Source organism: Phycomyces blakesleeanus (assembly GCF_001638985.1).
Source record: "Phycomyces blakesleeanus NRRL 1555(-) unplaced genomic scaffold PHYBLscaffold_18, whole genome shotgun sequence".
NCBI classification, from domain to species: Eukaryota; Fungi; Mucoromycota; class Mucoromycetes; order Mucorales; family Phycomycetaceae; genus Phycomyces; species Phycomyces blakesleeanus.
This window is the reverse complement of record NW_017265151.1, coordinates 233068-244623: the sequence shown is the minus strand read 5'-3', so window position 1 is coordinate 244623 and position 11556 is coordinate 233068. Positions and strand designations below refer to the sequence as shown.

General features: G+C 30.3%; 2 protein-coding genes across 2 annotated transcripts; one reads left to right on the top strand and one right to left on the bottom strand.

Annotated features, from left to right (window-relative positions):
* Window positions 1-5289: 5289 nt before the first annotated feature.
* On the top strand, window positions 5290-6882 carry PHYBLDRAFT_70624 (hypothetical protein; the record flags this gene model as incomplete). Its single annotated transcript, XM_018442309.1, is given in 6 exon segments — window positions 5290-5400; window positions 5504-5513; window positions 5533-5565; window positions 6100-6160; window positions 6297-6326; window positions 6819-6882. 6 exon segments carry the CDS (start codon window positions 5290-5292, stop codon window positions 6880-6882), a joined length of 309 nt encoding a protein of 102 aa, XP_018288496.1.
* A 1099-nt stretch (window positions 6883-7981) lies between these two features.
* Window positions 7982-10210, bottom strand: PHYBLDRAFT_171208 (hypothetical protein; the record flags this gene model as incomplete). The annotated part of the gene is made up of 5 exons (XM_018436540.1): window positions 7982-8032; window positions 8306-8427; window positions 9582-9719; window positions 10044-10076; window positions 10099-10210. 5 exons carry the CDS (start codon window positions 10208-10210, stop codon window positions 7982-7984), a joined length of 456 nt encoding a protein of 151 aa, XP_018288495.1.
* Between the last annotated feature and the right edge of the window lie 1346 nt (window positions 10211-11556).

Below are 11556 nucleotides of genomic sequence, written 5' to 3'. Positions count from 1 at the left end.
TGTTTTTTTTGAGAGAAAAAGAGAAGTGTATTGGTAGTGATTTTTAAAAAAATGTATGAATGCCATGTATTTATATACCTGTATTTTTTTTTCTATAAAGAGATCCGGGAAGTTGAATATCAACTCAAAACACATGTATTATTAATCCTTCACATTTAACTGCTTAGCTTATTAATTTAAAAGAAGACAGCTTGGTTTTACGGCAATATACACAGATATATATTAAAATAATGACAATAACGTCAATAAATTCTTTGGAAAAGTTGTACAGAGATCAACAATCTGATTCCTGAGATCATTTTTCTTAAAAAAAAAAACTATATACAATAAGTATATTTGAGATTAGGTAACAGTAAGTTAAAGATCCTCAATAAGACTATGGGTCAAGGCTGATTCAGTAGCACGAAAATGTGAAAGAAAAACCAAGTGGGTCAGTTGTATTTAGCCAGTCTACTAAATAAAGATGAATATATGTCAAATGGCTAATCATCTTGCTACAGGCAATCAATATAAAATGCTGTATATTCAAATCAAATACCTGTGATACAGATAGACTAAAAGAAGTAATTCTAAAAAGTTTTTGCTATATTAGGAAAAGTGTTTTAGTCAAAGACTTTAAGTACACAGAAGTCACTTGAAATGAAAACAATATTATTTTTATTTTTATATGCATACATACATACATACATATATTTCTGATTTTGTAGAACCAACCAAAAATAATAAAATAAATCAAATACTTGAAGCTAACCATGTTAAAGTAGCTTTTGTACGGTGACTGTACATAATCAAGTCGTACTGGTTCCTAACATTAATTAAAATCCTGAATGATCGACCTTTTTTTTTCCTTTCCTTTTTACTTCTTGTGCTCTTCTCACCCCGGAAACATATCTGTCCATTTGCCGTCTTGAGTACGATTATGAGTAAGCAAAACAAGGCATATGTATATACATATTTTTTTTCCTCTCCGTAGTCAGACTTCATTTGCTACCTTTCTGTAGTTACACCAGACTCCTATTCCTGTTCCGAGCTCTGGAGTATTTTAATTACACACACAAAAAAAGCTTAAATGAGCCAAGTGGAGCAAATGAAGGGTTTTCAGTGTTACATTTCTTGTCAGATATGATTAAATTTTGAAATAAATAAATAAAGTCATATATACAAAAGATGACTTGGCTTATATATATATATACATAAAAACAAGCTATAATTAATATTGGGTAAAGTAGTATTCAAGATATATCAGTATGTAAAAAAAAAAAGAAGAGGCAGAAGCGGGTATTGTAAATAGAAATGAATAGAGTGTCAGCTAAAAACATAGGTATATTACGTTTGGTTGTATTTGTAAGCAGAGGAAATTATTTGAGGTTGTAGAGTAAATGGAAATACCACTTTTCAGTTGGATTTTTACCTTATTTAGCAGCGTATACTTTCATTTATACTATACACTAGCCCAAACTTTTTCTTACCTCTCTACCAGCATACAATCACCGAAAAGAAGCCGTCAAATTCCTCTTTACACAGATACCTATATAAATTTTTTACTTTTTGATAAATACAATAATAATAAAAAAAGACCGGAATTTGTTTAATCATATCTTTGAATATATATATATATGTATGTTTAGAGATGCAATATTTTCAAATAAACATGTCTAGATATACAGCATTCTTCCTTAGGAAATATGCTTTCCGAGGAAATATATATATACTACCTCCCTGTTTACACCGTGGTGCAAATAAACGTTGCGTAACACAACTTTGACTTTATACCTTTAATACTCCCTCTTGTGTTCGATTTTTAGAGCTCAAACTTGAATACCACCAGGACACACACTTTCCCCTCATATCCTTTGAGTTTTACTTATTCAATCACTCGAACGCGAGAAATAGACTTCTTTACCCTGAAGCACTCTATCGCGAATAATTACCCTCTTGTTTTCTCGAGTTTTTATTTTATTTTTATCTTTTGTTTACTGTAAGAAAAAAATGAATTACTCTTCATTATAAACACATTACAAAATAAAAGCTAAACGGCTAATAAATGTTACTTTTGAGACAGTCCATCAAACACTACTATGAAGCAGGATTGTGGCCAACAGGGCAATCAGCATCATTAATCCAAAGGGGTTCTCTCTCTCTTTTTTTTCTTTTCTTTTCTTTTTTTACATTTTAGTTTGTAGTCGCTAGCTTCTAGTCTTCTGCTTTCATATACCTTTTATTTTTTTATTTTATTTTTTATTTAACCCTTCCAACACTCTTTTATTATTTTATACTCTGTATCTTCACTTTGCTTTGTCAGTAATATAATACAATTTTGAAATTTCTTTATTTGCCATGTATTATACGCAATGGTCAATCCAATAGATAATACAACAGCAACAACAAAGAAACACTATGAAGTATATAAAGACAATTCAGACGTTTGCCATACTTCATTTAACACTCTAATGACACTAAAATACTTACGATTCATAAATAGCATAGAGCAATAATATTAATTTGCTAATGTACACTATCCACTTTACATATTACAGCATAAATAGTCTGCTAATTATGCAATACATTCCTAATCGCAGTCATTTTCTTTTACCCTACATACCCCCCACCATACCACGAGTTACTTTTGTCTGATTTGATTTCTTATCAAATTGCATCAATTCAATTCATTTATTATCTTTGTAGCGTTTTTTCACTCTTTAAAGACTTGGTGTCAATATCCTTCTGTCATTTTGATAGTAATGTATTTCGTTTGTAGAGGCATCCCCTTTTTTTCAGAATTATTATAATGGTCGCTGTTGCTAGTTAGATAAAACGTTAATGTTTATATTAAAAAAATTTGTTGAAAAACATAAAGATATAAAGCTATATATATATAATGCTTTACTCTGATAAAATCCTACTATCTTGTTAAGAGCATCTGGAGCAGTAGTATTTAAATCCAGTTTCTTTTTATTCAAATGCTTTTTTGGAGATGTTGCTAAAAAAAAACGTCTGCAGCAGTAGCATTTCAGGCAGCATGTATTTCATTGCTCTGTTCTTTTTATGACTCTGAGCATGGAAATACATGCAGCATTTAAAAACCATTGCTTGTTGCGCTTTATCTGCTTTTTTTTAAAAAAAAAAATTCTCTCTCCATTTTTTTGGCTGCTTTCAAATGCCATGATGAATTATCAGCACTTGATTTCTTGAAAATGAAAATGTTACTGATGCTGCTGCAAATTCTCTAACGCTACGCTAAAAGTTCACAAAACCTGATATTCATACTGAGAATAATGTTTGGGACACACACTTTTTATTGGTGGATACTTAAATAGCCCAATTTTTATCAATGGACATTGGGGGGGGGGGGGGTTTAGAGTGAAAATATTGGATGATTTGATCAATGTTTAAGCAATCAATGTCAAACAACGTTCAGCTGGTGGATCGTGATGGCTTCCACCATATTACTTACTTTTGGTGAGAATGTTTTCTTAAGCTATTATGAGATATAGCTGATTTTATGTCCTTAATTTGTCATTTTGATCAAATTGATCCTTTTTATTATTAAACAATCATTCAGGGTATAATAGTTATCTACTTGAATTAAATACGCTCTTGATAGTGATGGTACCAAGTGAAAGTATATAAGCCAAAAAAAAAATGGGATTTAGAGAGGCTTTTTACTCTTGATTGATTTGGTAGAATATATATGCAAGACTTTTTCTATATACTCATCTTTTACCATGCTTTTATAATATAGAAAGTTACAGGTTAAAATAATTCGAGTAGAATAATAAACTGGTTCTGCTTGAGCACAAGGAAATCCAGGCTTGTATTTTTTTTTCTACTTAAAATAAGTATGTTGATAACTTGATTTTTATCTATACCAGAAAACAGAGCCTGGGAAATTGGTTACAAGCTTTGTAAGATAAGGATAATGAAGCTCTATTCTAGAATTCAGGCCTAAAAATGGCATTGAGTACGAGTAATTGGTGTCTGTACAATGATCAAGCGGGTTGACCGAACACAAATAAAGGTGTCTTTTTTTTTCATGGAATATTCCTTGTAACCAAATTTAAAATATACATAAAAAATTTTCGATCGATGTATCTTTGTATGTATGTATGCGGTCTAAGTACATATTCCCACTTACATATATTTATAATGATGATTATGAAAGGAAGAACTGTCATGTATCTAAAGCAATATAAGTGTCCATCAAGAATCTTTTTTTTTACTCACCGAAAAGGATTAGACAAGTCCACTTATACACTACGCACATATATATATATATATATCGGGTAGTTTGCGTTTAAAGTGTTTGTGACACTTATACTCATGTGCCAGACCTTTCTTTTTTCTTTTTCACTTTAGACATATGTGTTTGTTGTTCGTTTTAATTTTTCCATGCTAGTCTTGCAAAGCTGTATATTTTTGGAGGATCGATCTTTGTACAACATTACTGAAAAGGGGACTACAGGAGTAAAAGAAAGAAATAAATGTCAGACTGTAAGTATGGTGGCTGATATGTCAGTCAATTAGCATTACAGCTCCCTGACACAAGGGTAAAAATAAATAAATTCAAAGCCAAAATATACGAATATATCGGAAAGAAAGAAAGGAAGAATATCATCAAAATCTCGATCATGACAAAATAATCGACACTTGCAACGCCATACTGATCGAGTTTGAGGCTTTAGAGATTTTCCGATAAGATATTGACTACTAGAACTAAGAAATATAGTATTACAGACTATTAATTACTATCATTAATATTACTGTTGAAAATATCAAAAACTGCACACTCTATTATACTTCATTCGATATATCCTCATAAAATACTCATATTTAGATTAACTTTTCAACATAATAAGTTCGATTTCTGGAATATGTATCTCTGCTAATACTAACTCTATTGATAATTGTAAGGGCCAAATTACCCTGGCTAGTATTCGAAGAAAGTAATTGGGTAGAATAAAGAATAGTGAAATGACGCCCAATTAAAGTACTTGTATACCACAGAATGGTTATTATTATCCAACAACAAAAATAAATAAATAATACCTTGATTCTTTCAAAGGCTTTTGTCATCTAATTACTATATATGTGTACATGCAACCTGTATTCCCCCCAATCGAATTCATAATATCTGTTGAAAAAATATTATCAAATTATATAGAATTTCAGTTTTTATAAAAACCATTAGATCTAATGTATCATATATACGTCAAGATTTGTCTTTCTTTGAAGGAACTGGGGGTGGGGTCTTATTTATATATATATATATGTATATGTATGTAATACGCCATGTTCAATTTTAAGTGTATAGCTATAATTCTCACCCCAACACAAAACTCTCTTGAATCGAGAAAAAAAAGGGTTATTATAATAGAATACATGGCATTAAACGTGTCAAAAGTATATTAAAAAAACATGAATTATAAGTTATTTAAAATTGAGGATAGTCAAGCCGATAGATTTTTTTTATGCACGTACTTTCCTGTCTTGTTTTATTCCTTAGTACTACTTGGGTAAGTATAACTTTGAAAGGATTGAGAGTGCACATTTGGAAACGTAAATCATGTAAGCTTTTTTTTTAGTTATTTAAGAAGAAAATTCTCTCTCTCTCGCTTTCATACACACAAACACAAATATATTGGATAATGATTATCACAATTAGAAAGCAATTTCGGGTGAGGAGGAGAAAGAGTTTAGCCGATTGATAGGCAAAAATAAAATAAAATAAAATAAAAAAGCAAATCAAATCAAAACAAATCCCAGGCGTTTGATGAGAACTAAAGGGGACTTTGTGATTATTATCTTTTTTTTTAAAAAAAAATATACACATATAAATAACCTTAATTTCTTCTTCTTTCTTTTTTAAGGTATATGCACTCTAAAGACTCTTATATAGTTATAGATATATGGCACTAGATGCTCTCTATTTAGCATGCACCATGTACAAACCCTGAGCCAACCATTCAGAGTGCCAATATTCTCCTTGATTTAGCCATATTACTATTGGTTTTATTTTATATAGGACGGATTAATAGATTTGTTAGTAGCGCTATAGTACAATATGTAAGCCCAAAGTCTATATGTTCTATCAATATATAGATATATTTAAGACCCGTAATATACAGTGGTCTGCATGTAGAATATTCGCATGGCCAGGATAGTAAGCTACAACCTTCAACGCACCTACATATGCGTTAATTGAAGCAGAAAGGTAAATAGTTATAAAAATAAAAGAAAAGCGTGCTAGAGCTAAAATATACATTTCAAATAATACCAATATTAAAGGCAAATACAAGTAAGATCACCAATACAATATCCCATAAAAAGTAAGAATGGATATAACAATAACAATAACACGACATTCTTTCCTTTTGGTAAAGAATACGGTTCTTTGATGGTATCCTCAAATTAAACCAAACCAAACCAAACCAAACCAAACCAAACCAAATCAAATCAAATCAATTATCTTATATCTGTAAACATGCTGTAATCTTGACAAGACTTCTCAAATAATCTACATTTATGTATATACGTTTATTCTGAAATGACAATACTATAGCTATGATACTTGAATATATGACTTGATGATATTGAGTCTATAGAGAATAGTGGTCCACTACAACGTTTTACTTTATGTCTCATGTGTTCGGTGAGATATATGATATGGGGTCCATGCATTTCTATTTTCTGATAAAAGTGTAACATTAATCTTTTTATTAAAGAGAAAAAAAAGCGTTATTATATTATATTTTTGAGTTCTCTTGCGAGCTTGTTTTTATCGTAATTTTTTTTTTATCTTTTTAAAAAAAATCTCACAGATCTAAGCTCATACCCGATTTCATGATTTACAAACATTCATTCACACCCACATTAATACCATAAATATCAAAGATCAATAATGCCTGCTTTAAGAATACAAGAATACAAAATAAGAAACAAATAAAGCAATTGATTGGCTATTAGCTGTACTATATACCATGTAAAATACATCAGAGAATATGACTAATTGATTCGATATTGCGGTAACAAGTAAAGAAAAGGAAACTTTATTATCGGCTTGATTATTTTATTTTATTTTATTATTTTATTGAAGACAAGATAATCGAAAATAGACATCAAAGTAAGTGAACGGGCATCACTCCCAAGTGCGCGCTGTGTATCCCAAAGTTCTCTGATAGCTACACACACACACACACACACACTCACACACTCGCACGCATACATACATACACCGAAAAAAAAATATAGTAGGTACATCGGCTTAATATTATTTTATTTTATGTTACCCTTTAAATGTTTCGCCTTTGTGTGATCATTGAACCGCGTGGGTGACTCAGTCTAACGATCTTACTCACTGATAAGTCCACATTTTTACTTTTCTTCCTTTATCTCTTTTCCTTCAAATTATAGTATAATATAATATTATATAGTCCAGTCCAGTTCAGTTCAGTCCAATCATATCCTATTTCTTGACAGACGAATATTTCATTTTCATTTCAATTCAATAGACTCACACTGGGGTCAAAAAATATCATTTTAATAGCCTTATTTCACCTCAATTGATAATATTGCTGTAGTATTAGCTCGACAGGTTTAAAATACTGTGTATAAGCATGCTTGCCACCTGACAAAACACATTGATTGGAAGTTATACGAAAATAAAATAAAATAAGACTACACACAGTTACAGAAAAATGGCAGTAAGTGTAACATATGGTGGCTGGGATTTAAAAAAAAAAGAGAGAGGAAATTGGTCTGTTCACAGGGACAATAATATTCTAAATACATTTTTAATTCCATTTCTCTTTTATTTTTGGTTAGCAAGATACATGGGAAAATCTTTCAATAGATAGATAGATAGATATATCAATATACTGTACACATACATCTATAAGTTCTCGGCTTTTACACTTTATAACTATAGCCATAATAAATTTGTCTGTAAACTAATTTCCCAAAAAATAAAAAAAAGTACACAATTTCACAGTACTTCCATATCCAGATACGGACAAAAAATGCGAGCGCTGGGGCTCTACATTTAAGGATGATCAAGTTTCTTATTATTCTTTTATATATTGGGCTCGACTGAATAGTCAATTACTCATCAGACTGTTCTTTTCACTACAGCGCGCACACATGCACACACGTGTATGTGCGAGTATTTCTTTACTTATTTTAAGAAAGATAGAGAAACAAAAAGAAAAAGTTTAAATTGGTGGCTTTTTTTTGCAGATCTTAAGAGAGAGAGAAAAAAGGGTATACAAGCTTTATTTAAGGTGTTTCCAAATTACTTTCAAGATATCACCTTGAATCGATTAAAGTACTCGAAATGAAATGATATATACTGTACTGTGTTGTGCCGTGACATTTTTTTTTTAAAAAAAATATCCTTTGCTCGCATGTACATGTACCATGTACACACACGCACTATATGTGTATATTATATATTACATTATATTATATTAAAGCAGTTGGAGCTGTACTTAAAAAGGCAAACGCATCACAAGTTTCTGTCTCCAGCACATGAATCTATGTAATTATTTGACAGACAGAGAGAGAGATGAAAGGGACTCTATTTTCTTTTTAATCGAATTACACAAAAAAAACCTCTTGGCAATAAGAAGAAGAAGAAACTTTTGGTGTATAGATTCAAAAAATGTATACGACCATTTGGATATTCAATCAATTACTAAGAAAGAACAATTGGCAAAAAATTGTGTGCACAGATCTGTAGGGGTGGCGCCCTTTTCTTCTTCTTCTTTCTTTTTCAAAATCCTGCTTAGACTTGTCTTGGATTAACTTGTTTTGACTTACTTGTTTATTCTAGTCTAGTTTAATATTGTAATGAGCGTACCAATTACTACATTATATATATCTAGTGTTGTTACACAAAGAAATAAAAAACCACGTATAATCCCTGATCCTTTCTTTTTTGGGTATTTTCAAAAGCACCCTGTGTGATTAACCTTGAACTTAAATAAATTAATTAGGATGCCTTTTTGATAGAGTCCTCACGTACAGCTGCTTCTGTCAGCTAAAATGCAAATATATATGTATTCAAAAAAACTAATCGATAGATTATAACTGGCGAAAGATGAATGGTACTACTACTACTACTACGATTATTATTAATAATCATAAGAAAAAAAATGGCTTTCATGATATGTCAGAGCCTCTAAAATAAAACAAAGATAAAATGTTATTATTCTCCGAGTTAGCTAAACTCGGAAATAGATACTTGACATATATATATATATGTATGTATGTATGTATGTATGCATGCATGTATATATGTTTTTTTTGCAAGTCGATAATATGGATAGAGTCAAGTATATGTCTACCCATATATCATGAAATCTATAGACAGACAGACAGACACACACATATATATATGTGTGTGTTCTAGTTATATGAAGAATGAGGCAAAAAATTAAAGGGAAAATTGTTACCTGTGCCCCAAATGATTTAACAATCCATGGCTTTTTACAGTGATACCATTAGATGCTCTCTTTACTGAGTTCCATGTCCTATGAACTCAGGTTCCTATTCAACTTTTCAAACACTGTAAAATTAGGCCTTACCTTTAAAATAAAGTGTGCTAGTTACACAAGCTCCTGAATAATAGACTTTATTTAAATACCAAAGCCAGAAATGAAGATTTGAAGCCCACGATAAATCTTCGGCTTGAGGAAGAACTGATCCATTACTACCAATTTGTACTATAATAACAAAATACTTTCATAAATGCTAAAGTGGTTTCTATGGATACGTGCTAAAGTGGTTTCTATGGATACGTGCTAAAGCGGTTTCTATGGATACGTGCTAAAGCGGTTTCTATGGATACGTGTTAAAGCGGTTTCTATGGATACATGCTAAGGTGGTGGTCATGGGTGCGTTCTAGGTATGTTGTCATGGTAGTTGGACTTATATATATATGTACATATTATTTGCGTAATTTTTACACATCATATAAAGACAAGCCATTTCTCTTTTTGCAGTTGCTTTTGTGTTATTTTGTATTATTCTAATATGATTATATTTACGTTGTACTTGATACCCCAATTTACATTTGTTTTCTTTAAAAAGAATATTGGTTACCTTTTAGTAGATATATAAATAAACAGTTAGACACCGTGAATCGTAAACCACTATATATATTTGTGATCTGGATTGTCATAAGACCTTTGATGGGTAGCTTGTGCAATGTCATCAAATTGAATAATAGTAATAGTAATAATAAAAATGGAGATCAACAAGGTTGATTTTTTGTGTGTGTATTTTGATGAACACACTATTACCATAACATGGCCAAAAGAAAAAGAAAAAAAAAGAAGCGAATTAAGAAACCACTTTTTAGAGAGTGCTATATATGTCTTTCTCGATCTAGAATTTACTCCTTGTGGTACACTTATCCCTTGTTTCAATTGAGGTTTTGAATATCTCGCCGTCTATCTATTTATCTAAATATCTGTTTTTTTTCTGTTTTTTTTTAACTTTCTCCTGAAACCAAATTATATTATTTTGGATATAATACATGACTGTATCTATAAATACATATAATATCATATATGTATGTATATATATATATATTGTGAAAAGTTTCATAAATCGTATAAAGTAGTATAGAAACAAGTAGAAGTTGGCTATCAAAGTAGATACTGTGGATCTAGTTGATAGTTTAAAAGTTTTATAATGGAAAGCATCAAGATATATATATATTATATTATATTATATTATATTATATTATATATACAATAGTAGAACATGGTAAAATAATTGTGGTCTAAAATGCATTAATTCAATCCTGTTGAGATAAATGAGAGAACCAAGTAATAGTAATAATAAATGACAGTAGGAACAAAAAAACCAAAGAAATAAAGAAGACAATAATGATAGCAGAATATAGTAGAGTAGAGTAGAATAGAATTTAGTAGAATGAAGTGGAATAAAATAGAATAGTAGGAAATAAATAAGAAGAAGATGAAGAAGAAAAAAGAAGCATATTATAGAAAAAGAGAGAGAAAAACAAGAAACAAAAAAAATGGGAAAAAATAGTAATAAAAAAAATATTGCATACTGTTTGAAATTCACTAGATATTTTGTGATTTTTTTTTTTGGATTTTTTTTGTTGGATTTTTTTTTTCGTCTTCGATACAAGGGAAAATCGAGATTTTTTTTTCGATCTTTGCTGATCATTTCGTGAGTTGCTTTACTTTTTTTTTCATCGAGAAAAAAAAATGGGTTATATGATTAGGGTTTGAGCATTTGTGAGTGGTTGATTTCTTGGTTGGGTTGAGGTTGAGGTCGAGGTTGGATTGAATTAGAGTTGATTGAGTTGATTGAGAGCAGCCTTTTGTGTTTGTGTTTGTGTATGTATGTGCGTGTATAGTTTCTTTCTTGGTTATTTGCGGCTGAATCCAAATGATGGTTTTTGCTTGTGATGTTGAAAGGTAAAAACAGGATAAAGGATGCTTTTAGAAAAATGCAAAAATAAAATAAAATAATAAAATAAAATAAAATGGAAAGAATAGTAATAGGAAAGTCCATTTCAATCAT